Source organism: Plenodomus lingam (genome assembly GCF_022343315.1).
Source record: "Plenodomus lingam strain CAN1 chromosome Unknown contig_11, whole genome shotgun sequence".
NCBI classification, from domain to species: domain Eukaryota; kingdom Fungi; phylum Ascomycota; class Dothideomycetes; order Pleosporales; family Leptosphaeriaceae; genus Plenodomus; species Plenodomus lingam.
The window spans coordinates 1,563,991-1,589,876 of NW_027093929.1; the positions used below are offsets into that span (position 1 = coordinate 1,563,991).

A 25,886-nucleotide genomic window follows, 5' to 3' on the forward strand; every position below is an offset into this window, starting at 1 on the left:
TGGGGATCGTCGATCTGGCGTCACCGCCGTTGCTATGCGGGTGCGAGCACGTGACGGGGACTGCTGACACCTAGACGGATGTTGCGTTTCAGCCTCACACAACAGCTTGATCGACCCGGTGGCATCCACATCATCCAGTCCCATCATTGTCAGCGAGTTCTCGGCGGGTTCTACATAGCATGTAGAAGAAGGATTGCGTGAGCCTCTTTACCTAAGTCCCCATCACTACGCGCGGCGCGCAAATCGACGCGCATCCAGCTAGTTAGCTACTGCCGTTCGCTCCACCAGTGATTGCGCCAAGCTCAACCTCACTCCTAATTTCCCACGCTCACCCTCGATCCACCGTCTATTGGAGCGCCCACTCACGCCGCCCACGCCGTGGAACCCACCGCGAACGACTCTGCCACCGCATCCTTCGTCACCACCCTTTTTTCTACTTCTTCTCACCACCGCCCCCGAGTCGTGGTCCGCTCAGCAATTGCAGTGCTCGTCAAGCAAGCACACTGCGGGCTCCGCGCCCACTGAACGTCGCGTCTATCGATAATCCGACCTTTGAATCTGCGACATCGTCGCGCCACATTCGTTACGAACCTCTACGACATACCGCAGCCATGTCGCACCCGGCTGCACCCGACCATACGGATGGCATCATCGAGGGCCAGAATCGTAATCGCTTCCCGACCCTGCACGAGGTGTTGAGTCGTAATACTGTAGCCCCTCTGGATCTGTTCTCCTTCTACATCTACATGCGAGATCAGCAACGATCTGTCGATTATCTGGACTTCTGGTAAAAAAATACCGAAATCACAAGGAATTTGCGCAACGGCTAATCTCCGACAGGCTTGATGTGTCGCAACACCTTCAGCTATGCAGACTTTATGTTCGCCGGCTGCATCGTTCTATGATTGAGGGGACTCCCGACGCCGAAAAGAATAGCCATCGATCATCCTACATTCTCGACAATGCTGGTGAAGGTCCATCCAACGAGAAGGGCGACAACATGTCTGATCAGCGCCTTTCGGCCTTTCTTCGCTCTGATCGTGGAAGTCGCAACCACTCGCCGCAGAACAGTCAGGGTAGCAATCAGAGTCGTGACCCTCTACCTCCACCAAGCATGGCGATAACAAGCACGCCTGGTGACTCTTCCTCGCCAGGTCAGCAGTCGTCCTTGGACAACAGTCAGCCACGCCGGGAAGACTTGCGCGCCTCCGCAGAAAAGATCCTCTACACATACCTACTACCTGGATCGGAACGAGAGATCATTATCCCTCAGAGCATTTTGAATGAGGTGCAAGATGCCATTGAAGGACCAGAGCAGCGTGCAGACCCCGAACTCTTTGACCCCGCCAAAGACTACGTTTTTCAAGCCATGGAGCGCGACGCATACCCAGGTTTCCTCCAGAACAAGGGTCTTGGCAACTTGGTTCCTCAAAGTATGATGTTGCGACTCATCATTGGCTTGATTAGCTTTTTCACGGCCATTTGGGCCTCTTTCATTCTCATCTTCCTCGACAAATCAAGAGCAACAAGATGTTGGGTGTGTAGTCTTTATTCCTTTCCGACCGCCGTGTCAACTAACAACATGCTAGGTCATCCTGCCCTTCACCATCGCTATCTACCTTATCTTCACTCACCAATACATGCTCGACCCTATCATTGCTCTGGCAGGGTACAGCGAATACACTTTCTTCGATTTCAATAAGATCAGGGAGCCGTTTGTCCGGAAAACATTGAACAGGCGGGCAATCACTGTGCTGATCATGTTCCTCGTCCTTACCGCAGCCGTCTGCTGTCTTTTCATTTTCGTTCCTGGGAAGCGTCTTTGAGCGTACCGAGCGGAACTAACTTTGCGTCAACCGCGAATGTATAATGTCTGATACTTTTCTTTTTTACTTTTTGGCGTTTTCCCGCCCAAGTTGTGGGAGGGTATGCCCTGTGAGAGGATGAGGCTGAGGGGGCCAGCCACGAGGGTGATTGAGAGAAGTAAGACGATAAATTGATACCCTTTCACTCGATCAAATCACCAGCCTGTGGCCGAGTATTTCCTTTTGTCTGCCTGAAAGTTTGGATGGTGTCTATTTTGTTGCTAACGGGCGACCTTTGTGTGGAGTGTTGGGGCGTTTCTAGTAGGCGCAAATTTAGCTGGACCATTAGCTAGTCTGCGCAGCAATGCCCAAACGATTCATTTGTTCTATAACCATTGTGCACCTTGTATCATACCATCTTCAACCTTTGTGTATCTACATTCAGGCACTGTGGGTGATGATGATGATGATCCCCCTTTGCCAATCAATTGACGGGCCGTTGACATGTGGAGTCGGGCTGCATGGCGAAGGCCCGTGCGTTCCAGATGACGTGAACCGCGGCTGGGCTGGACAAGTTCGACAAGTTCGACTTCGACTTTGAATTGCAGCATCACCACCTTTTTGCATAATTGGTCAAATCAGACGTCGACTGATGAGAGCGCGCCTGCGCATGCCACTTTTACCTGCACTATCAGTCTATCTACTTCACCCACCCTAATCGACAGCCTCCTGTTTGTGAGATAGGGCGTGCATAGGTGACTGCAGCTGCCTCGAGCTACCGGTACCGTCCAAAGCTAGCGGAAAGCATAGGAAGCGAACAAAAATGAGTGGGCCAACAGCTAAGAGCAAAAGAGGCCCTACGGTTCTCATGACGGATGCGCGAGATGCGCCACCCCGAGGACCTCAAAGAACGCCCACATCACAGAAACTACAGGGCAGCGCAAAGCTCATCTCCGTCGACAACATCCTGCAATACGCCTCAGACATTCCCTCGCAACAGCGCCGCGGCCCGCCTGGTCATCGTCCTCTAATGCACACACGCACGCCTAGCGGTCGGCATCCGCTCGACCCCAAACTCTCTGGCCGGCTCATCCCACAGCATATGCCTACTCGTTCGAGTAAATTGAGCGAGAAGTTAGTCCTGCTTCCGGAGACGGATGAAACAGACGAGGACGAGAAGGACGAATTCGATGATGAAGACGGCCATGAAGGTCCGCCGACCGACGAAGACCTTGCGAGACGAACGGCAAAGGGCGGACCCAAGGACAAGAGTTATGCTGAGCGGCTACCAAAGGCCAAGCGGACGGACAAGCTCTCGCGGGTCACAGCATACTGCACTGCGCAAGCCTACAAGATGAAGAGCACCGCCGAGTTTGTCAAAGCCCAACACAATGCTCGGACGAAGCTGTATGACGACTGTCTCTATACAGTCTACCACCTACCATTGCTACCTGGAAGTGACGGCTATCGTGTGCGTAGTAGCCCTGCGCTCAAAAGTCCTGGCGGCAAGACAGTCCTGGACGAAGAGATTGAGCGCAATGAGCAGCGTGATCACCACGAAGGCTACTTTGGCGATGAGGAAACCTACTACGTTCGTGACGACCACGAATTAGATACGCCCTACGACGGCCGCCAGGATCGCAGAGACTCGCTCGAAGGTACCCGCATCGCGCCCAACGCCCTCAGCTTTGGCGAGATGTTCGTATTCTCCTACGGCGTCGCCGTCTTCTGGAACTTTACGGAAAAGCAAGAAAAAGATATCCTTGCTGATCTAACATTTAGCTCCACAGCTACTGGTGTCACACTTGCAACGCGCCCGCTGACCGAGTCGGACTTTGAAACTGAGGAGTTTCACTTCGAGTACAATCCTGATATCCCACGGCCGCGTGTGTACAATGACATGATTACACTCAAGAGCGGAGATCACATGATCAAACTTGCCATGAGCCATGCAATCGCGCAGAGTACCAAGCTCAGTCTGTTTGAGGAAGGCATGTCGCGCACCATGCTCGCCGCTCAATATGTTCCCAAGCGTCTTGCCCTGACCGGGAAACTGGGCATGGCACGTACAGATGTTGTCAAGATGATTGGGCAGCTGTTCACAAGTCGTGTGGATGTCAATCTCTGTAAGAACCCCTTTCCCTTTTCCCTTTTCCCCTACATATCCACCAACAACCTTCCTTCCTATATTGTGCATGACAACGACTAACGACAATTCACCTCCCAGCATCCAACATGCTAGACACCCCCAACTTCTTCTGGGACTCTGAACCCACTCTCCACCCCCTCTACACCGCCGTCCGCGAATATCTTGAGATCAAACCACGGATCCAGGTCCTCAACGAACGCTGCCAAGTCTTTCTCGACCTGGGTGAAATCCTCAGCGACAGCATCTCCGATCGCAAAATGACTCGCATCACCTGGATTATCATCATTCTCATTGTGCTGAGTATCTGTGTAACGTGTTTGGAGGTACTGCTGCGCTTTGCCATTTTAAATGCGCACAAGAACAAGGGGGGAGTGGTAGGTGGTGGGGACATGGCGATACTGGGAGCAAGCACGGTGGCGGGCAAGTTGGCGCGTATTGGTCCGCCGAGTTATGCAGGGCCGAGTCTTTTGGCGGCGAGGGGGTTGGTGTGGGTTGGGAGTGGGGTTAAGGGGCTATTTAGCTAGGTATCTACTTCAAGTGATCCTTTCTGGGCCCTGGATGTGGTGGTCTTGATACAAGAGTGAGAAGATGATGGGGCTAGAGTTGAGATTGGACTGTGTATAGAAAGTGTGGAGTCATTCGAGGGGTTAGCGTAAGAGTATCTTATGTTTTCTGGAGGGGGAGTCTTCTTCCCCGAGTGGATAGATTCATAAGCATAGCGATGGCGTCACTATTGGTACTTGGTTACTTGAGAATTCAAGTTTTAGTTTTAGTAGTAATAGGGCTTGTACCGTATATCTTTTTCTTCACTGTTTATGATGACTTCTCGCATAGAATCTCTCTGCTATGCAATTATTGATCGTGTAATGTATACTGGTTCTTTCATAGTTCAAATAGACTGCATGTATTGAGGTTGGAGATCTACAACTTGCGAAGAGGGCGAGACACCATACAACTTGCCCAAGGAAAGAAAAATCTCTGATAAGCAGACGCCATGGGTCGGCTGGTGGATGCGTCTGTCTTTCTCAAAACTATAATGAACAGTCTTCCCTATAAATGGTACCCAGTTTACTACAAGATGCCGAGTATGAATAGCTGTGTACTATACTTAAGACCTTCACACCATGAACACCCTCTCGCCTGTGTGTCTGTCATGACATGTCCTCCCGGATTTGTCTGAACTAGAGGTCACCTACCTACCCACCGCACAGCATCGACAGAATTTCAGTCATCATTGTAGCTCACACCGTTGGCTCCATCGGCACACCAGAAACAGACGATAAGTAGACTATTCAACAACAGTAAAGAACCACCCTAGTATCAATTTACTACCGCCGTCCAATCTCGCATCAAACCGGAGCTCAAATCCACAACCATGCCATGCAAGTCATGTTCCGCGCCAGCCCGACGGGGCCCGCCACAAAGTCCCTCTCGCCTTGTTCTTGGATTGAGAAGAAGAGATCGAGTGGCCAAGGGCTTGGGTACGATATCGCAACGTATCGTCATGCATATCCATCAGGATACTGCCTGTAGCGACCGTCTCAAGCGGCGAAATAACCTTTGCGTGCTGGGTACAGGGAGGGTAAACCGATCACGCAGCCCCCCGAGTGTCCAGGATCCACCGTCGCTTTGTTCCGAGGATCTTCCTGAAGAGGAGGATGGGGATTTCTTTCTGCTGCCACTTTCTACGTCACAACCGGGATGCGGGATGTGGTATTCACTAGATGACGCTGGCATCAACAACTATGGCCATCTGAGTGGTAAATCCACATTTACCGACGCGCTTTATCGTAGGAAATTTATTCGCTGCAGCCAAACGAGCACAGGAAAATTGATGGACGAAACCAAACTCCCCATCCTTTCTCTCCCCTCCCCTTGCCCCCTCCCCCCCCCCCCCCCAAATCGTTCCATTCATCATCCAACACAGACGGGACGCTAAGCCAGGTTGCGGACCAATCCTTCGCACTAATGCAGGTCCACACTCTGCATAGCGGCCCCATCACGGCCACCACAACCGAAAGCCCTCAACGTCACCGAACCCCTGAGTTGACTTGACGCGGGACGCGCACGCAAAATAAAAAGCATTTCTCTTCGGTGGCATGGAGGTATACCACACCACATCACCAACACTTCACCACACTTTCCAACGTCCAATGTTATAGTCCCATACCACACAATCTTGAATCCGGCCTAGAAAAAGCCATGCAGTCACCATACATTACTCGTGGAGTCACACACGTGTTCTGGCACGCTTCTTTGAGTAATTCGTATGCGCCGCGGAGGAAGCGGTCGCGGCTTTTTGCGGAGAAGGATACGGGCGGCGTGACGAATGGGTTGCAGGTGCCCAAGGAAGTTCGACGCGTAGATAGTGCGAATCTGCGCGGTGGGGAGGAGGAAGAGGATGGTGGTGTAGAGCAGCAACAGTACAGCCAACCGCGGCCGCCAACCAGCAGCAAGCAAGAGAACACGGTGGGGACACCGGAAGAGGTTGTTATTGAGGCGCCGAAAATCGAAGTATCGGATGCAGTGGTAGCTCCTCAGATCGAAGCACCAAGGATGCCAGAGCCGAAAATCACCACGGCCAAGCCAGCGTCAGTTCAAGTGCTGAAATGCCTATTCTCAGACACCGGTCTCGGCTTGAGCAGACCGCAAGACGAAATCCTAGACGTCCAAGCCCGCGGCAACATCAACACGTACTCAAAACTCCTCACACCCTTCGAAGAACTCCTCTGCGCCGTAGTCCTCTCGCGAGCTATACCCCACGACGTAGGCCTCCACATAATTCGCTCCGTCCTCAACGCCCCATACAAATTCTCCAGCTCCGTCGCCATTAAAATTGCCGGACCCGAGAAAGTCAAGCAGGCACTACGAGACATACGATCGCAGCACTCTGGCAAAGTCGCCGAAGAAATCGATGCAATTGCCGAGGCCATCTCAAATAACAACTGGCACAACGATCTCAGCAAGCTGCGAAAGTTGAGTAAGAGCTCGGTGGAGGCGGAGCGCGAAGTTGTGCGTAGGAGCGTCAAAGGTCTCGGTAAGACGGGACTGAACCTTTTCTACAGACGTATGCAATGGCAGTGGGAAGAGTCGTTTCCTTTTGTTGATGGGCGGACACAGGCCTCGCTAGAGCAGCTGGGGCTACCGACGCGACCGGACAGTCTGGCGAGGATGATCGAAGTGAGGTGGGCGAATCTGGGCATCGAAGAACAAGAGCGATACAGCAGCGAAGAGAAGAGGAGAAGGGCATTTGTTCTTGTACAGGAGAGGGTGCTAGGGGCCGAGGTGCAGAAGAACACAGACGCCATCCTGGAAGAGGCATTGAAGCTGTAGGAGGCCTGACAGCAGATGCCGATTACCCTTTACTCCTTTGTAATCAATAATAGCGATATCAAAGCTCAAGGATTTCTTGCGCTGTTTTAGACCTATGTCCCTTGCTCTGCACCATCCTGTTGAGCCATGCACCCAATCTGTACGCAGCTTTGCTGATTTGCAACTCGACAATAGGTACACCGCCTTTTGCGTACCCATTCGTACCCAGATCGGTATCATTGCGCGCATTTTTCCACACATAATCACAGTCCCACTTGTTGCTCTCCTTGGCGTACGCAGTTGCACAGATTTCGGGAGTAGAGGGGTCACTGCACGCCAGCCACAGTGCAGGCAGAGAATGAAAATCGCCCTTGCGGATGCGAGATACAAGCCCGCTGAAGAATGGATCGATGGATTGGTTCGAGAAGGGCTCACTGACGCTGGCAGCGAAATATGGGATATAGTGATCCCAGACCTGTTCTCATCAATTTACTGTAGATAGGAGAGGCGCCTTCACCTACCGCATGCAGTTGCGTTGTCACATTCGCGAAAATCACCGTGTACGTGTTTCCGCCAACCGCCCGCCCATTAGCATGAAGCGGCTGGTGAATATCTCCAAAGAAATGCGCCACCCATTTTAGTGCATACGAGCAAGTCAAATTGCTCCCTCCGCTTACAGCTCCACTCGTCAAGTCCTGGATACACTCGCGCAGTATGCCCGTCTGGTTCGCAATAGCACTGACTACACATCCGCCCTTTGCGCAGTCCTTCTCGTAGTCTAGATGGCAGTACTCTGGTGCGTTGTCGTGAGTGTCGATCCAGTGCCATTGGTAGGAGAAGTGGCCCTCGGCTGTGTGAGCGTAAGCGTCGGCCCATGCTGCTGCGCGACCGACGGAACCGTTGTATTCGGGTTCGAGGAGTTCTGCCAGCACGGCGGTGGTCTCTGGCTCGAGGAACTGTTCGGCCATGAAGCCGATTTGATTATGGACTATGGCGAGTCAGCTGTGTATCCTTGTTGGCAGGACGGCTGTGCACGCACCATCGGTGTTCCATGCTGCTACTGAGGCTAGCAAGCCACAGCTAAGTAGTAATGAGCTCGTCAACATATTGTATGCTGTCTTGACAGAACAAAGGAGGTGCCGTGCTAGTCGAGAGCGCTTTGGCAAGTGGCATGGGGTCTTTATAAGGCCTTGGTGTGCTCTAGACTTGCGGCTATCAGCTCGCAGCTGGAAGGTGGAGAAGCGAGCTTTAGCGTCAGGACAGTCTCGGGCCAGTCCGTTCCAGATGGAGTGTCGACAGGGCAATATGCCGCTCGTTTATCGTTCGTTCTAGGCATCCGTGTAGCTGAATGCAAGGTGACAAGACAAGCTTGATCATCGACGCATGACGTTGGGAAACAACGCGCCGGGGTCAGGGTCAGGGTCTAGATAGGTTAGCCCGTCGCTTTGCAGGGATGCACACTGGCGGCATCACGCCAATAATCCGTTGGACGACGCAGCATTTGACATGGAACTACCCATCTCCAACTTAGGAACATTAAAACGGTGAGTTACTATTATCTGGGACTTGCTGAATTACAAACACCTGGATCCCCAATTCCTCATGCGATGTAGACTGCCTACTTACGACACTAATGGTCTTCTTCCTGGTTCGTCTCAAACATGGACTCTTAGCTCCCGGTATATGCAGGCCTGACTCTGAGTTTTTTGTTGTAAATTATACAAGTTTTGGTGTCATAGATGCTGTTTTTATGCGACGATTGAGTAGCAAGGCGCGCGTGGTCCATCCTCAAATCTTACGTCATTGATATTTGACTTTAAACATGCCATAGGCCATAGCCGTCAATAGGTAGGTGATCGCCATAAGTCAAGTGTAGGACTAGAGGTACAAGAATAATATAATTTCAGCCTATTTATCTGGATATCTTCGAACTGCATAAGAACTTCAATTACCCTTTACTGTAGAGTGCTATTAGGCCACTGTACTCTGACTATATCTAGAGATATTTCCCGCGTATTGCTCTTGAAATTATCAAGCTCCATGACCAAAATAAATAAATTACAGGCTCTAAGATTATCATAAACCATCAAACATTTTACTTAAAGTCATTCCTTTCTCTCAAAAAGGCAAAAAATTCAAGGCACGGCCCGAAGGTCGTGATACTGGCCCCACCACGCCCCGTACGGTGGTTACCACTCGCGTTCCGGTTGCAACCTCTCCCTTATGGAATTTTGTAGATTTGCCCTTCCCATGGATCGAATCTAGGGCCTGTAGAAGACTGGATCTAGAAGGACCCAAGGACACCAACCTGTGATGGTAGTGCTTCGATGAAGGATGCTCAAGCTCCAGTATTACACCGGCGAGATATCTATTACCTGAAGAAATGAGCAAATACGGTGGTTTGTGTGGCTGATTGATGCTGCGGTGGTTGGTGATGAGTGCGTTTGTCGTAGTGGTGGAGGTGAATGCTGGATATTCAGTTGAGCGGGAGGTTAGAGGGATCTACTAAGGTGGCAGACGCTACACTGGCCACATCCTATTTTGCGCCTTCCTCATACTGAGTCAAAAACTTGAAAATGATTAGGAGGTTGTTTCCTTCGTTTGTGAGCTCCAACCCAACTCTTCAACACCTACCCATATGGCTTGTCCCTTACCACAACACCCGCACCCAAGCCACCCAATTGTTCGAAACCTACTTCAATCTTAATCTGCAAATTCTCATCCTCATTTGAATTCTTACGACCGCAATCTGCAATGCTCAGGTTTTCACGCCAGACGTTTCGCTTGTGCGCCAAACGAGCATTGCCTGCCTCTCGACGATCACTCATTTCTTCCATATCGCCAAATAATGCCACGCATACCTGCCACGCAGTCAAACGCCTCCTGATACCTCAACAAATTGTGGAGGACAAGAAAGCGATAGCGCAGATGAACACTCGACTCGTGGACGGAAGAGCAACGAATCAACAAGAACAACCTACACGTTTGATCCAACACTCTCTGGAGAAGTCAGCGACCTTCAGAAGGCCTACAGAGGAGGACAGGGAGGTGGCGGAAGAGACACGAGATCATACCAGTGGGACTGCGCCAACGACTTCACCAGATGCGGCTTCTCTTCGATCCTGGGGTGGTGTCACTGTATGGCCGCACCTTTGGTAACGATTGTCAATGGTTGTAGTCTGGCATGTCAGCGTCTATGAAGTTGGCAGGAGATGGCAGCTCTCGAAATGGAATATCCTGTCTGTCTTTGGCAGTGTTGTAGTAAGAGCGAATGATAACTGGGTCGTCGTCAGGGTGCCGGTACCGCTTCATGTCGCACTCGGCCAAAACAGCTCAGCGTTCTTGTGAATGATAGGTACTAGATGGAATTTATTCTGGCTTCGGGTTGTGTGAATTGTGGACGATGAAGTAAATGCCATTTCCCATTCACGACCGCTCCTGTTCGGGCTCCAAATCCATACTCCCCCCTAGAGTAGTGTCTTAGACGGCAAGAAAATGATAGTTTGCTGTCAGAAGCCTGCTGAAGTGCATTTGCCCAAGAGGCTGTGCAAGCTAGGTATGACGACGCCGGGCGTTGTTGACCAATCACGACACAGAGACGCCGCAAGGCCGTGTCATAACGCCCATGAACCCTGGTGAGCCTCCATGTGGGGTTAACGACCTATAAGTTCCTGTTTCCCTTGTAGCGGCTTGTACGGTAGTCTACTATACATTGACAGCCTCCGAGCTTCAAATTGAAGCTGGCTGCTCTCACCATGTTCCTATGATACCCTAATTCTCGAACATATCCACAAACACAATGTCTAGCTCGAAGTACCCTACGGGCAATGAGGCGCCTCGCGACGATTTCCCACCTACAGAGCAACTCCCAGGATATGAACAGGCGGTCGAGCAAGTAGCCCGGTCCACAAACACTACTGGCAGCAACGCACCGCAGTCAGGGTCAGAACAATATGGCGACACTTCGTTCGCACCACAGGGCTCAGTACCAGAGGGATCAAACTATGTTGGCTCCTCCCGACCCTCCGATGTCCCAGGACAAGACTCGTAAGCGTCTCTCTCTCTCTTAACGTCATTCCAGTACTAAAGTCCTCTCAGCACACCCCTAGAGGCTGGTTACGACTTCGATGCAAACATTCCCCACGATAGCGAGCCAGCGAATCCAGACCAGCCTCCACCCGCCTACACGGAGCTACCCGGCCAGATTGACAACGAAGGACTAGGAACCAACGCAATAGTCGCTGAAGATGGCCGCGTTAACATTCGTATCGACCAGAAGAGCCGTGCGCTGTCACAGCTGATTCTTCCACAATTACAGCGCCAACTTACCCAATCTCGAGAAGATCCTGCACCGCCGCCTGCCTTTGTACCTGAATTCCTGGGGGGTGCGCCAGGCCAAGAACCGCCGCCTCCACTGAATATCGTTATTCAAGTCGTGGGGTCAAGGGGAGATGTGCAGCCTTTTGTCGCGCTAGGCAGGGTGCTCAAGGATACCTACGGCCATCGAGTGCGATTAGCGACACATCCAACCTTCAAAGATTTTGTCATTGAGAATGGCTTGGAGTTCTTTAGCATCGGCGGTGATCCTGCTGAACGTGAGTCCTTTGTGACTTGAAAAGATCCTGAGTAGCATGCTAACCTCCGCAGTCATGGCCTTCATGGTCAAAAACCCTGGGTTGATGCCTGGTTTCGACGTTCTGCGCAGTGGTGATGTTGGTAAGAGGAGGAAAGGGATTGCAGAAATTCTGCGCGGGACGTGGAGATCATGCATCGAAACTGGTAATGGCCTAGGTGTGGATCCTCTCAAGCAGACGGTGGAAGAGTGGATGGGCGTCGAGGATCAACTCCCAGAGCAGCTCAAGAAACCGTTCGTCGCTGATGCCATCATTGCGAATCCCCCGGCTTTTGGACACATTCACTGCGCCGAAAAGTTGGGTGTTCCACTGCACATGATGTTCACGTAAGTTGCCACCACTCCAACAGAGTTACAACATGCTGACAGTTTTGCGGTATGCCATGGTCTCCCACCCAACAGTTCCCGCACCCGCTTGCCAACATCCAGTCGTCAAATGCAGACCCAACAATCACGAATTACATATCCTACATCCTGGTCGATGTGCTAACCTGGCAAGGTCTGGGAGACGTCATCAACAAGTTCCGCAAAGATAGCTTGCACTTGGATCCAATCAGTACCATCTGGGGACCAGCTATACTTGCGCGCCTGAGGATACCATTCACCTACTGCTGGTAAGTGCGATCGGTGATGAAAGGGGACCACGGCTTACACAATAAAGGTCGCCAGCTCTCATACCCAAGCCTAGGGATTGGAATCACCACATCTCAATTGCTGGATTCTATTTCCTCAACCTCGCCTCCAACTACACCCCCGAACCAGATCTTGTGGAATTCCTTGCTGCAGGTGAGCCGCCCGTATATATCGGATTTGGATCTATCGTAGTAGACGATCCCAATGCGATGACCAAATTGATTTTTGATGCTGTCAAGATCACGGGAAGGCGTGCGCTAGTCTCCAAGGGCTGGGGTGGCTTAGGTGCCGATGACCTTGGAAAGCCCGATGGTGTCTTTATGCTGGGTAACTGCCCTCATGACTGGTTGTTCAAGCATGTTTCTGCTGTTGTGCATCACGGCGGAGCTGGTACTACAGCGGCCGGTATTGCCGCTGGAAGACCAACAGTCGTTGTACCTTTCTTCGGAGATCAAGCTTTCTGGGGAGCAATGGTTTCAAGGGCTGGTGCTGGACCGGATCCAATGCCATACAAGGATTTGACGGCGGAGAAACTTGCTACCGCCATCAACGAAGCTTTAAAACCTGAATCACTCGAAAGAGCACAAGAGCTGCGCGCGAAGATTGAGCAAGAGAACGGTACACAAAAGGGAGCACAGTCATTCCATCAGATGCTCAATTACGACGAGATACGCTGTGCAGTCATGCCTAACAAGCCAGCGGTTTGGAGAGTAAAGCGTACTCAGACCAAGTTGAGTGCTAAAGCTGCGACAATACTTGCACAACAAGGTGAAGTTAGCTTCTCAGATCTAAAACTGTATGTGAAATCAATGAACCGCATTCAATTTTAACTGATAAAAAATAGTTATCGCGCTCGCGAATATGTGCCAGATGAGGGACCATTGGACCCAGTGTCCGGTGCGGCAGGCGCTTTAATGGGTACAGCAACTTCATTCATGATGGGTGTAGCTGATATGCCTATCCAAACACTAAAGTTGCTCAACATTCATCCTGACTCCAGATCGAAGAAGGGCAAAGAGAAGGCCACTGGTGACAAGACGCCAGGCGATGCTGATATGCCTTTGGAACATGGCCCTTCCCCCAATGACTTGACGCAGACAAATTCTGATACTCTTCCACTCGGAAGTATACGCACTCCAGAAACGTCAACACATAGATCTACGTATATGTCTCAGGCATTTGCAGACTCGACGGGTGGTTCTCGTTCGCCGTCACGAGAGCGTGTACGACAGCTTATTCCAGACCTTCCTCTTGTCGGTAGTCGTCGTGGAAGCTCGATATCTGGTACAGGGAAGCCTTCTCCTACTGATAAGCAAGCGAAAAGCGCACGGCAACCAGGTCTTGCAGAGAGCATGGAGTCCGCCGTGGACACTGGCAAAGGTCTAGCAAGGATCGTTGGCGCTGGGTTCAAATCACCAATGGACTTTTCTTTGGGCGTTGCAAAGGGCTTCCACAATGTTCCTAAACTATATGGCGCTGAAGTTCGACAAGTCGACAAAGTAACTGACCTTCAGAGTGGACTCCGGACAGCTGCTAAAGTGAGTGGAACATCGAGAACCAAGTGAATGGTGCTAATGGGTTCAAAGGAATTTGGCTTTGGGCTTTATGATGGCATTACTGGTATAGTGACTGATCCTTACAAAGGTGCAAAGAAGGAAGGTGGCATTGGCTTCGTGAAAGGAGTTGGTCGTGGAGTAATGAACGTCCCATTCCGCGTCTTAGGAGGTGCTTGGTCAGTTCCCGGATACGCAATGAAAGGCCTCTATCAGGAGATGGTGAAGAGCAAAGGCAAAAGTGTACAGAATTATATCATTGCTGCACGCATTGCCCAAGGCTATGACGAAGCATCATCCATTACTCAAAAGGAACGAGACGACGTCGTCAATAGATGGAAACACGTCAAGGTGAGCATCAAAAAGAAGCGTAATCCTGGCGCCGAACAAATAGACTCTCTCCATTCCCTTGTCGAAGAAAAACGCAAGCGGAGAACCGACCGCTGGGAAGGCGTAAACTCTGCCTTCAAGAAGCCGGAATCCCGCCCTTCTTTCCCACCCGACATGAGCGCACCAGGCAGCTACCACGAGCCCACCCGTCCGCACAATGAGACAGAGCCCGAAATCCGCTCTACGATCCCCAGCTGGCGCCAACAAGAAGCTGAACGTGCACGTTCACTTCGTAGACAAAATACTGATGCCACAGGGCAAAGCCAAGCCTCGCAGTCCGCATTCTCCGTGGAAACCCAGCTCACTGCTGAGGAAGAAGAAGCTGAACAACGCGAATTGGAAAAGGCAATTGCCGCTTCCGTTGCCGAAGCCTCGCGTGGCAATCCCGAGGAAGATGAACTCATGGCGTCTGCGATACGCGCCTCTATCGCTGAGCTTGAGCGTACGCCCGTTGGTACGAGTGAATCTGACGAGGAAGCGGCGTTGAAACGCGCAATTGCGGCTTCAATAGCCGATGCTGGGAAAAAGGACATGACAGCCGAGGAACAAGCTGCGTTGGAAGAAACGCTGAGGAAGAGTCTGCTCGAGTCGAGTGTGACGCCACAGGCTGGTGTTGATTTGGAGTGGGATGAAGACGAGGATACAGACGAGGAAGAGGTGTACCAGCGTATCATTGCCGAGTCGAAAGAGCTAGCTCATCTCCACTCAACACAGTCGCAGGATCACTCTGGGACGATGACGGGAGCGGGTATGGAGACGGGGGTCATGGATGCCATGAGTGCTGCCATTGGCGCAAACCAAGAGAGCGGAAATGCAGCTGCAAGTGGAAATGGCCCTGCACACGCCCAGCAAACCGGCATCACATATGACGAAGACGAGGAGATGAAAAAGGTGCTCGAGGAGAGCGAAAAGGCAGAAAAAGACCGGCTAGAGGCTCTGCACCAGCAGAGGACAGAAGAGGACATCGTCATGGAGTATGTCCGGAAGCAGAGTTTACTCGAAGAAGAGCATAGGCGGCGTGTTGCGGGTGGGAAATGAGAAAGTCTGGCCAGAGGAAAGGGTCTAAATGGTGAATATACATGGTGTCGTGATACCCCTGGTTAGTGTCGTGTGCGGTGGTATAGTATAGTATACAATACATTACATCATATCGTATTCCCAATCCTACATCTCATACCCTCTGTGTGGTAGAATGAACACGTCATGCAATCATACTGTAGACAGTGGAGTATGGAAATTACACGTCTTCCTCGCTGAATGTCAAAAATAACACCCATACCGCCTCATCCACTGCATCCGCCCCTCCCTTCCTAGTCATCCACAACCCGTCCAAGTCTTAGTCCCATTTCTTCCCCAACCCTACCCATCCCTTCAATCTCGTTATTTCCCCCCCATATGCCCATGACATTGGAGGTTGGACACGTGCGTTGCAAGGATTTTGGGAGACGAGACTTATAAATGAATTCCTCGTTTTTGAACTCTCAAAAGTCTTTCTCCTTAGTCATCCAGATTCCATCATGTGGGTGGGTGAAAAAGGAAATCTGGAAATGCTTGGGTATTGTAGTCATGTCTGTGAAATGTGCGATAGATCAAGGGCGCACTGGGCTACGCTCCAGTTACCAGAAAACCCCAAGACATGCATTACGGCACACGGTACAGCATGTACATGGGAGCAGAGAACCGCCTCTTTAGCCCGCTCTCCTTCTCTTGGCGCCATTCGCCGCCGGCGTGCCATTTGCTCTGCGCGCCTCGTCCCCACTCAGAGGAACATCATCATTCATCCACTCCCTGCCTGCGCCCGGGCTCCTGCGTCTAAATTGGCCGGCGCCCACGGCAACCACCTCGTCCTCACTATCGCTCGCCTCGATATCCAAAATCACTGGCATTCGAAACTCTGCTTCTTCGTCATGGGATGTGGGTGCGAACTCGATGGCGGACGACGCCTTGACGGGTTCAATGGTGAGGACGTCGACTTCCTCGTCTTCCTGATTGAGGCGTCGCTTGTGGAGTTCTTCGAGCGGCTGGATGTCGAATTCGTCTTCGCGCTCAATGTATTCGACGTTTTCTTCTACTTCGAGGAAGTCGGGGGCTAGCGCGGACCAGCGCTGGGGCTGGAGAATGGACCAGAGCCAGACGCGGCCCGAGTCTACGCCGACGGCGGCGACGAAGGGGCGGAAAGGATGCCACTGGGATTGTTAGTATGCATGAGTGATGGGGAAAGAGGAGATTGCCTTACTTCTACGACTGATAGCTCCTCCTTGGTGCCTTCGAGAATCTTGACGAGACTGCCCTGGGCACGCTCCCACACGTAGATGTGGTGGTTCATCCAGGTCGATGCTGTGACGTATTCACCCGTCGGGCTAAAAGAGACATGATTCCATGAGAGTCGCTGTACCAAATCTTGGAACTTGTGTTCGACTTCGAGTTGGAGGGTGTCAAAGTCGAAATTGGGGTCGCTGAGGTCGGGCAAATGGAGTGTTCTCACTATACGATCACTCGAGTTGATGACGACGTCTCTCCCAGAGGGTGTCATGCGAATGTAGACGATGATGTTGTTGGTGACGCGGAACGAGTAGCGGACTTGGTGGGTGGCGGTGTCGATGATGTTGAGCCAGCCCTTGTTGGTGCCTGCTATGATGAAATGGCCCGAGGGGGTGAAGAGGGTCATGGTGGTGGTCTGCTTCGCGTCCTGGGCCGTCTGCTTTTCTGTAGCATTCTCGCGCTCGAGCTGTGAGCGACGAGGTGCTGAGGAGATGGAGTGTTTGACGGGGATTTCGCCGGAGATGTCGACGATGACGGGCTGGTCTTCGAAGAGGGCAGCGACGAAGAGCATACTGTGTTCATGTTAGACTGCATGCAATATAAAACTGGGGCGAGAGGGTATGACGGACTGATTATTTGGATGTAGCTCCGCTATGAAAATGGCCGCCTCGAAGCGGACGGTGCGCACTCGTGAGCCATCCTTGAGGTCCCAAAGCACCACCTTCCAGTCCTGCCCCGCGCTGAGGAGGTAGCGGTCGTTGGTGGACCAGCTGAGAGACTGGATCTGGCGGGTGTGGCCGCGCAGTTTGCGGGCGACTCCATAGGTTTCAATGTCGAAGACGACGACAATACCGTCGTGCTAGAGAGACAGGAGGACGTCAGTGGTCTGGCTGGGTGTGACATGTGACGACGTGTTGGGGGCGCGTACCCTTCCAGACGCGAGCAGGTCGCCGCGGTGGCTGAAGCGAATCGAGGTGGAATGACCGCTGCCTGGATATTGAGGGGGTTGTTGTTAGTTGCTGCACTATGGTATGGTGGTATTAAGTAATAGAGAGAGAGAGAGAGAGAGAGAGAGAGAGCATTTGGGGAGGGATGGAAGGGGAGGGATGGAAGGGGAGGGATGGAAGGGGAGGGATGGAAGGGGAGGGATGGAAGGGGAGGGATGGAAGGTGGGGGGTGTGAATTGGTGAAGCTACTTACGCAGACGGCCAGTAATCACATCAGGACAGTCCTGGGCAAGCACAAAGGGATCGACGAGCGAGAGGTTCATGGTGGTGGCGCGTGTTGCTCAAAGGACCGCATCTTCGCAGACACGCGAGCCCGTCGATTGAATTCGCGCACGGGGGATGGGGGTGGGGAGAGAGGGATAACAAAGTGTGGTCCTGGTGTGGCAGCAGCAACAATTGGTGCCTGTTGAACAAAACCGTACAGAAAACCGTACAGTAAACTATTTGTGGTTTAGGCGGGCGTCGAGTGAGGCTCCGCTTCGGGACCTTAGCGTGGTTTTCGGTCAAAGGTGAATGGCCCATGGCGCCCTTGTTCGCCTTCTTCCTTTGACTTCGGCGCCCAGACTCCAGACTCCGTTGCCCCCAGCCAGCACGACGGGACTTCCCCCTCGTGCCAACCAAAGCCTACACACTCACTCACTCACTCACTCTCCACCGCCCTTCGCCTTCTCCTCCCCCCTTCGCCCATCACACCCGACCCTTCTGCTGAAATCTGCGAGCGCGTCTTCTCCCCACAGCATCTCGTCTGCGCCCTCTTGGAACCAGCCGAAGTTTGCGCGCGCGCAGGCTTTTCCCGCCGCCCGGCGCGCCAAGACCTCCAGCAGCACCTCCGACAGCGTCCAGCTTCTCTTCCTGCTTCGACGCCGCCCATTCTTCACCCACATCTCTTCCAGCACGCACGCGCAGCGCGCAGTATTCGACGCCTCGACCGGCCACAGCAAGCACGCGACATAGCTACCACTGGCTGTCTAATCATCTCACCTAAAAAGACGCGGTCCCCCGTGCCCGTAGTGGCCACCGCGGCTACCTACAGCGCCCCCGCCTTCACCACGACCGGTGACGCCCACAAGCGCTTCTTCTTCTTCTTCTTCTTCTCCATCCTCCACAGTCGCCAGTAATCTCCCAAACCGCCACCATGCCGCCCGGTGCGCCAGCAGTGTCGAAATGCAGCCTCCGGACCATCAAGGAGATTCAGTTTGGCCTGCTCTCGCCCGAGGAGATCAAGGCCATGAGCGTCGTCCACATCATCTACCCAGAGACCATGGACGAGCAGAAGCAGAAGCCGCGCGATCAGGGCCTCAACGACCCCAGGCTCGGCACCATCGACCGCATGTACTCGTGCGCGACCTGCAAGGAAGACATCCAAGTCTGTCCCGGTCACTTTGGTCACATTGAGCTGGCCACGCCCGTCTTCCATGTTGGTGAGTGCACATGACGCGAAATTGGCAACACTTTTGGTTTCACCCACTGACCCGCTGCAGGATTCGTCATCAAGATCAAGAAGATCCTTGAGACCGTCTGCCACAACTGTGGGCTAATCCTGGCTGACTTCGTAAGTCTTCCTGGGTGAAGAAGACGTGTCCAGATCAAGGAATTTTTCATCATTTCATCAGTGTGCTGACTCCAACCTCAGAACCGCCCAGAATGGCAAGCGGCTATCAAGACCAAGGACGCAAAGAAGCGTTTCGAGAAGATCTGGCGCCTGTCCAAGATTCGAACAAGATGCGAGCAGACTGCAGACGATGATGATCCTAAGAAGGCACCCAAGATTCCTCACGGCGGTTGTGGTAGTGACGCACCCGATGCCATTCGCAAGGAGGGCCTAAAGCTCACAGCTACCTACAAGAGCAAGAAGAAGGACGAAGACGATGGCACCGGTGACCGCAAGGAGCCGATTACTCCGCAGCTTGCCCTCAACATCTTCAAGCTCCTATCCGACAACACTCTTCAGCTGTTAGGACTCAACGCTGACTACGCCCGTCCGGAATGGATGATTCTTACCGTTTTGCCAGTTCCACCACCCCCGGTCCGTCCTAGTATCTCGGTCGATGGCACTGGTCAGGGCATGCGCGGAGAGGACGATTTGACTTACAAGCTCGGCGATATCATCCGTGCCAATGGGCGTGTACAGGAGTGTATACAAGAGGGATCGCCACAGCACGTCCTGAACGAGTTTGAAGCTCTCGTCCAATACCACGTCGCTACTTACATGGACAACGACGCCAATGGTGTTCCACAGGCCATGCAAAAGTCCGGTCGACCTTTGAAGACAATCCGAGGCCGCTTGAAGGGCAAGGAGGGCCGTCTACGTGGTAACTTGATGGGCAAGCGTGTCGACTTTTCTGCACGTACCGTCATTACTGGTGATCCAAATTTATCGCTTGACCAAGTGGGTGTACCGCGCTCAATCGCACGAACTCTCACCTACCCCGAGGTGGTTACAAAGTTCAACATCAGCAAACTCACTGCCCTGGTTCGCAATGGGCCCAACCAACATCCTGGTGCCAATTATGTCATCAAGGCCGATGGCGTACGTCTCGATCTGAAGCACAACAAGAATCTTGATGACCTGCGGTTACAATATGGCTGGAAAGTCGAACGCCACATTGACGACGACGATGTAATCATCTTTAATCGGCAACCGTCACTTCACAAGGAATCCATGATGGGTCACCGAGTCAAGGTGATGCCTTACTCTACCTTTCGCCTCAATCTCTCTGTCACATCTCCCTATAACGCCGATTTCGACGGTGACGAGATGAATCTCCACGTTCCCCAGAGTGATGAGACCCGTGCCGAAGTGCAGAATTTGTGCATGGTCCCCAAGCAGATTGTGTCACCGCAAAAGAACCAGCCGCTTATGGGTATTGTGCAGGACACCCTTCTAGGAGTTTACAAGATGAGCCGTCGTGACAACTTTCTGCCACTGGAACAAGTCATGAACATTCTCATGTGGGTACCTGACTGGGACGGTATTGTTCCCGAGCCTGCCATCCTCAAGCCTCGGCCACTTTGGAGCGGCAAACAGATTATCAGCATGACGATTGCGAAAGAAGTCAACATTGTGCGTGCAGATGGTGATTCCAAGCCAGAACCATACAACGATCTCAATGACAAGAGCTTGTTGATCATGGGTGGTGAGTTGATTTTGGGAGCTGTAACCAAGAAGATTGTGGGTGCCACAGCTGGTGGTATCATTCACATCATCTTCAATGAAATCAGCTCTGATGCTGCAGTGAAATTCTTCAATGCTTGCCAGCGCGTTGTAAACTGGTGGCTTTTGTACCACGGTTTCAGTTTCGGAGTTGGAGATACCATTCCCGACCCTGCCACGGCGGCCGCGATTGCTGAGGCGATTCAGAAGTCAAAGAAAGATGTCGAGGAGGTTATTGTCAAGGCCACCAAAAACGAGCTTGAGCCTCTACCTGGTATGACCATTCGTGGTACCTTCGAGTCCAAGGTGCAAAAGTTCCTCAATGAGGGCCGTGAAGGGGGAGGAACCGCAGCACAAAACAGTCTCAAGGATTTCAACAACGTCGTCCAGACCGTTGTTTCCGGATCGAAAGGTTCCACAGTCAACATCTCTCAAATGGTTGCCCTTGTCGGTCAGCAGGCTGTCGAGGGTCAGCGTATTCCTTACGGTTTCAAATACAGGACTTTGCCACATTTCACCAAAGACGATTACTCACCGCAGTCTCGTGGCTTTGTTGAGAATTCATATCTGCGCGGTTTGACACCATCTGAATTCTTCTTCCACGCTATGGCTGGTCGTGAAGGTCTCATTGACACCGCGGTCAAGACTGCCGAGACTGGATATATTCAGCGTCGACTCGTCAAGGCATTGGAAGATGTCATGGTCAAGTACGACGGCACCGTCCGTAATTCCATGGGAGACATTGTTGAGTTCATCTACGGAGAGGACGGTCTTGATGGCGGTCATATCGAAGAGCAAAGCATTGGATCGATCAAGTCTTCTTGGGCGAAGTTTGAGACGACATACAAACTGGACCTCGTGTCGACCGACAAGCCTATGATCCCCGTTACGAAGTGGGAAGGGGCTACACAATTTCAAGGCGACGTGGATGCCCAACGATATCTCGACGAGGAGTTTGCGCAGATCACCAAAGACCGTGAATTTCTACGCACCATGCTTGCTGCTGACGCAAGCGACAAATTCCAATTGCCGCTCAACATTGATCGCATAATCAAATCCGCACAAGCAAGGTTCAAGATCAAGACACGACAGTCGGTGAGCAATTTGCATCCCATTGAGACGATTGAGAAAGTGCGCAAACTTTTGGACAGTCTTGTTGTGATCCGTGGCAATGATCCGCTCTCACGAGAGGCACAGGATAGCGTAACCCATCTTTTCAAGTGTCACCTGCGATCGCGTCTTGCATTTAAACTTCTGGTTCAGCAAGAGCGCATGAGCAGAGAAGCATTGGATTATGTTTTGGGTGAGCTGGAAGATCGTTTCCTCAAAGCCGCCGTAGCTCCCGGTGAAATGGTTGGTGTCCTTGCAGCGCAGTCGATTGGTGAGCCTGCCACCCAGATGACACTGAACACTTTCCACTTTGCCGGTGTTTCGTCAAAGAACGTCACCCTTGGTGTGCCGCGTCTAAAGGAGATTCTCAATATCGCAGCCAACATCAAGACTCCGTCCTTGATCGTCAGGCAGGAAAACAAGAGTGCTACTTTGGAGGATGCCATGGCACTGCGCAGTGCTATCGAACTCACAACCTTGCGTGCTCTTACTGCATCTGTCGAATTGTACTACGACCCAGATGTCAATGTCACCGTCGTCGAAGAAGATCAGGACATCGTCGATGCATTCAATATTATGCCCGAAGATGATCTTGAATCGCAGTCCAAGTGGCTTCTTCGTATCATTCTTGACCGTAAGAAGCTGCTGGACAGACTTCTGAACGTTACCGATGTTGCCGCCAAGATCAAGGAAGAATTCTCGCCTAATCTAGCTGTTACCTATTCGGACAACAACGCGGAGGAATTGGTATTGCGTGTCCGCTTTATATGGGATGCAAATCTGAAGCAGGACGAAGAGGACATCGAAGAGCGCGACGAACGCTGGATGCGCAAGCTAGAGAAACATCTTCTCGACGATGTAGCTCTCCGAGGAGTCCGTGGCATAGAGCGTGCCTTCATCCGAGAGGATGCTAGAACAGTCGAGACGGAAGACGGCGCCATTCTCCATTCCAAGAGTGACGATCGTTGCAAAGAGTGGATTCTCGACACTACCGGAACCGCTCTGGCCAAGGTTCTTCCTATTGAAGGCGTTGACGCTACTAAGACGTACTCCAACTCCTTTATCGAAGTCCTTGCCGTACTCGGAATTGAAGCTGCTCGTGCTGGTCTTTTGAAAGAACTGGGTATGGTGTTGTCGTTTGACGGATCCTATGTCAACCATCGTCACATGGCTCTGCTTGTCGACATCATGACTCAACGCGGTGTTCTCATGGCAATCACACGTCATGGCATCAATCGCAACGATACAGGAGCACTCATGCGCTGTTCGTTCGAAGAGACCGTTGAGATCTTGCTTGAAGCTGCAGGTCACGGTGAACTGGATGACTGCCGTGGTATCTCTGAGAACATCATGCTGGGTCAGCTGGCGCCCATGGGCACGGGAGAATTCGACATCGTTATGGACAATGCTATGCTGCTCACCATGGTCGAGGACAACTCCAAGATGATGGGTGGTACCGCCGCTGGTGGTAACTACCTCGACGGTGGTGCAGCGACTCCTTACGACTTGGGCTCACCAACATACGAAGGAGGCATGGGTATGGGATCTTATGAAGCTCAATTCTCTCCTCTCGCTGCTGCTGGTGGTGCTGACGATGGTGGTTTCACGGCGTACGGAGGCGGTTATGGTGATGGGGGCTTCAGTCCTTATTCGGGAGGTCGCAGCCCGGGATTCGCGACCATGTCTCCTGGCTTTTCAGGCACCAGCCCCGTCTCACCAGGCTTCTCTCCGACATCACCTGCTTACTCGCCTACTTCACCAGGCATCAGCAGCCCGCAATTCGCAGCCACGTCCCCTGGATACATGGCTTCACCTACATCGCCACACTATTCCCCCACTTCGCCACGCTACGGCTCTCCCACATCTCCATCGTACTCGCCCACGTCACCCGCTGGATATTCGCCTACTTCTCCACAGTACTCGCCATCGTCACCGAACTACAGCCCTACATCGCCTTCGTTCGGTGGAGCCACATCGCCAGCATACAGCCCGACATCCCCGCAGTACAGCCCCACCTCGCCGCAGTACAGTCCGACGAGTCCGCAATACCAAGCAAGCGGTGATAGACGTTCCCCAACCTCTCCGACGTCACCCCAATACAGCCCAACCAGCCCCCGTTACTCTCCAACTAGCCCGGCTGGACAGTTCTCACCCACGTCACCGAGATACTCGCCGACCTCCCCGGGTCCGTCGAACTCATACTCGCCTACGTAAGTCACCCTTGGTCATAGTTGTAGAGACACTCCTTTTTGAAAGTAAACACTAACATCCCGACAGCTCTCCCAAGCAGTAGATCCAGCAGCATACTTGAACGTATGATGTCGAGCTCTCATGTAAGCACAGGTTCTCACCTTGCTTTGTATAAAAAAGTTTTCTTCTTCGCTTCGCGGATGGCTGACTTGTGGTGAAATGCAGCAGCCCTTCAGACTGCCCACTCTCATCCAAAGAATGCCTTGAAAACACACAACCAAATACCGCGCGATTGGTCTTGTCAAGTTAGATGGGTTTTTGAGGATACACACGACGGACGTTCCTTTCACTAGGCTCACGTCCCTCTTGTTCCATTAGAGACATTTTGTCTCTCTCCCTTTTATACGATTGGCGAAGATACTATATGCCCAGACAAAAAAATCTTCATTGTCTGCATAAATTTTTTTAATCCATATTTCCCCCTTTTTCCCAATTCATGGTTTCTTTTTTCTCTCCTTGTTTCTTGGCCTCAAAATTGTACAACACAGCCCCAAACGAGAAAAACCCCGTTCGACGTGCGCCGCCGATGGAAGGGGGGAAAAGATAACCTGCATCATCCATCTGTAACATCTGCGGGGGCGTTTTTGTTTGTTTGCTTGCTGTGTGTCTGTCTCATTTGAGACATGCATCTCTTTTGGGAGACTTTTTTCTTCCATCGTCATTATCAGATCAGAATCGAAATCAGCAAAAGAAAATATTCTAGGGGCGTTTTGGTTTTGTTTGGGACTTTTTCTTTTTTTTGATGGCATATAAAGGAAAGGTCGGCGGGGACGGGGGGGATTAGGGGTCTTTATGCATGGTATGTGAGGAACTGAGGGTTTGATTGAATTAGTTCTTTTTTCTCTTGCGCTTGTGCACCTTTTTTTTTTTGGTGGTGGGGGGTTGATGACTCTGCCTCTTGGGTTTTGATGGAGTGTACATCTTGCAGGGCTTTTTATTTTTATTTTCTGCGAGTGTGGGGGATTTGGGGCTAAATTGCGTTGGGGACGATGATGTGTGTGTTGGGAGATAGAATCATGTAAGGAGACTGGGGAAGATGGCGCTGGACTTGAGCGCTCGGAATGAGATAATTTTGTAAGGTGTGTTTGTTGTGCTTGGTTCTTTGGTGTGTGCGTGTGTGTCAGCGTGATGAAAAAAATGGAAAATCGCTGCTTGTGATACTCATGCTAACTCTTCGTAAGAATACTACATGCATGTACAGACAAACCAGGCTATCCTGTGCGTATTCAACATCGACATCATCCTCGCCGTTGGCATAATCGACATCTCCCAGACTCATGCTCTACATCATGCACTTGCTTCACTTCCATCACTTTCTTCTGTTCCTTCAGTTGTTTCACCTGTACTCCATTCGGCTTCTCCAGTGGTTTCACCCTCACTCCCTCCCCAGCCCTCCATCCGCGCCTCCGTTTCAAACCCGACAATCAAGCCTGATCCAGGCCCAGAACCTGCAAACAGCACACTGTGCACCACATCAATGGAATTACACGTATCGAGAAACTGGTACAGCCTCGCGTCCGTCGTAATCCCAGCCCACACATCGACATATCCAACTGAGCGAAAAGCAACGTAGATGCGCATATCCGACACCAGCCCGCCCTGGTCAAACATGGCGCAGGTTTTCCGGA

The 25,886-nt window shown here is 52.0% G+C and overlaps 9 protein-coding genes across 9 annotated transcripts; 5 read left to right on the forward strand and 4 right to left on the reverse strand.

The window, feature by feature from the left end:
* The first annotated feature begins 108 nt into the window (after positions 1 to 108).
* IAQ61_000919 (uncharacterized protein) lies at positions 109 to 2,197 on the forward strand. Its single transcript, XM_003841329.2, has 3 exons — positions 109 to 787; positions 841 to 1,537; positions 1,590 to 2,197. The coding sequence occupies exons 1-3, from the start codon at positions 612 to 614 to the stop codon at positions 1,824 to 1,826; spliced, it is 1,110 nt and encodes a 369-aa protein (XP_003841377.1). The 5' UTR covers positions 109 to 611; the 3' UTR covers positions 1,827 to 2,197.
* A 204-nt stretch (positions 2,198 to 2,401) lies between these two features.
* Positions 2,402 to 4,743, forward strand: IAQ61_000920 (uncharacterized protein). The gene is made up of 2 exons (XM_003841328.2): positions 2,402 to 3,931; positions 4,033 to 4,743. The coding sequence occupies exons 1-2, from the start codon at positions 2,629 to 2,631 to the stop codon at positions 4,476 to 4,478; spliced, it is 1,749 nt and encodes a 582-aa protein (XP_003841376.1). The 5' UTR covers positions 2,402 to 2,628; the 3' UTR covers positions 4,479 to 4,743.
* Positions 4,744 to 6,156: 1,413 nt separating this feature from the next.
* IAQ61_000921 (uncharacterized protein) lies at positions 6,157 to 7,287 on the forward strand (the record flags this gene model as incomplete). The annotated part of the gene is made up of 1 exon (XM_003841327.2): positions 6,157 to 7,287. One exon carries the CDS (start codon positions 6,157 to 6,159, stop codon positions 7,285 to 7,287), a length of 1,131 nt encoding a protein of 376 aa, XP_003841375.2.
* A 58-nt stretch (positions 7,288 to 7,345) lies between these two features.
* IAQ61_000922 (uncharacterized protein) lies at positions 7,346 to 8,372 on the reverse strand (the record flags this gene model as incomplete). The annotated part of the gene is made up of 3 exons (XM_003841326.1): positions 7,346 to 7,741; positions 7,788 to 8,254; positions 8,306 to 8,372. 3 exons carry the CDS (start codon positions 8,370 to 8,372, stop codon positions 7,346 to 7,348), a joined length of 930 nt encoding a protein of 309 aa, XP_003841374.1.
* A 1,657-nt stretch (positions 8,373 to 10,029) lies between these two features.
* Positions 10,030 to 15,821, forward strand: IAQ61_000923 (uncharacterized protein; the record flags this gene model as incomplete). Its single annotated transcript, XM_066094877.1, has 10 exons — positions 10,030 to 10,404; positions 10,986 to 11,023; positions 11,074 to 11,313; positions 11,365 to 11,861; positions 11,914 to 12,226; positions 12,269 to 12,275; positions 12,302 to 12,513; positions 12,561 to 13,328; positions 13,377 to 14,070; positions 14,119 to 15,821. Coding segments are annotated over 10 exons (4,539 nt in total), but the record flags the coding sequence as incomplete, so codon positions are not given.
* On the reverse strand, positions 15,822 to 18,148 carry IAQ61_000924 (uncharacterized protein). The gene is made up of 5 exons (XM_066094878.1): positions 17,938 to 18,148; positions 17,666 to 17,727; positions 17,367 to 17,596; positions 16,712 to 17,309; positions 15,822 to 16,661 (listed from the first exon to the last, which is right to left on the reverse strand). The coding sequence occupies exons 1-5, from the start codon at positions 18,005 to 18,007 to the stop codon at positions 16,164 to 16,166; spliced, it is 1,458 nt and encodes a 485-aa protein (XP_065955186.1). The 5' UTR covers positions 18,008 to 18,148; the 3' UTR covers positions 15,822 to 16,163.
* Positions 18,149 to 18,388: 240 nt separating this feature from the next.
* Positions 18,389 to 18,628, reverse strand: IAQ61_000925 (uncharacterized protein; the record flags this gene model as incomplete). Its single annotated transcript, XM_066094879.1, has 1 exon — positions 18,389 to 18,628. One exon carries the CDS (start codon positions 18,626 to 18,628, stop codon positions 18,389 to 18,391), a length of 240 nt encoding a protein of 79 aa, XP_065955187.1.
* Positions 18,629 to 18,879: 251 nt separating this feature from the next.
* Positions 18,880 to 24,301, forward strand: IAQ61_000926 (uncharacterized protein; the record flags this gene model as incomplete). Its single annotated transcript, XM_066094880.1, has 4 exons — positions 18,880 to 19,165; positions 19,226 to 19,296; positions 19,378 to 24,218; positions 24,286 to 24,301. The coding sequence occupies 4 exons, from the start codon at positions 18,880 to 18,882 to the stop codon at positions 24,299 to 24,301; spliced, it is 5,214 nt and encodes a 1,737-aa protein (XP_065955188.1).
* A 1,244-nt stretch (positions 24,302 to 25,545) lies between these two features.
* IAQ61_000927 (uncharacterized protein) lies at positions 25,546 to 25,869 on the reverse strand (the record flags this gene model as incomplete). Its single annotated transcript, XM_066094881.1, has 1 exon — positions 25,546 to 25,869. The coding sequence occupies one exon, from the start codon at positions 25,867 to 25,869 to the stop codon at positions 25,546 to 25,548; it is 324 nt and encodes a 107-aa protein (XP_065955189.1).
* Positions 25,870 to 25,886: the final 17 nt, after the last annotated feature.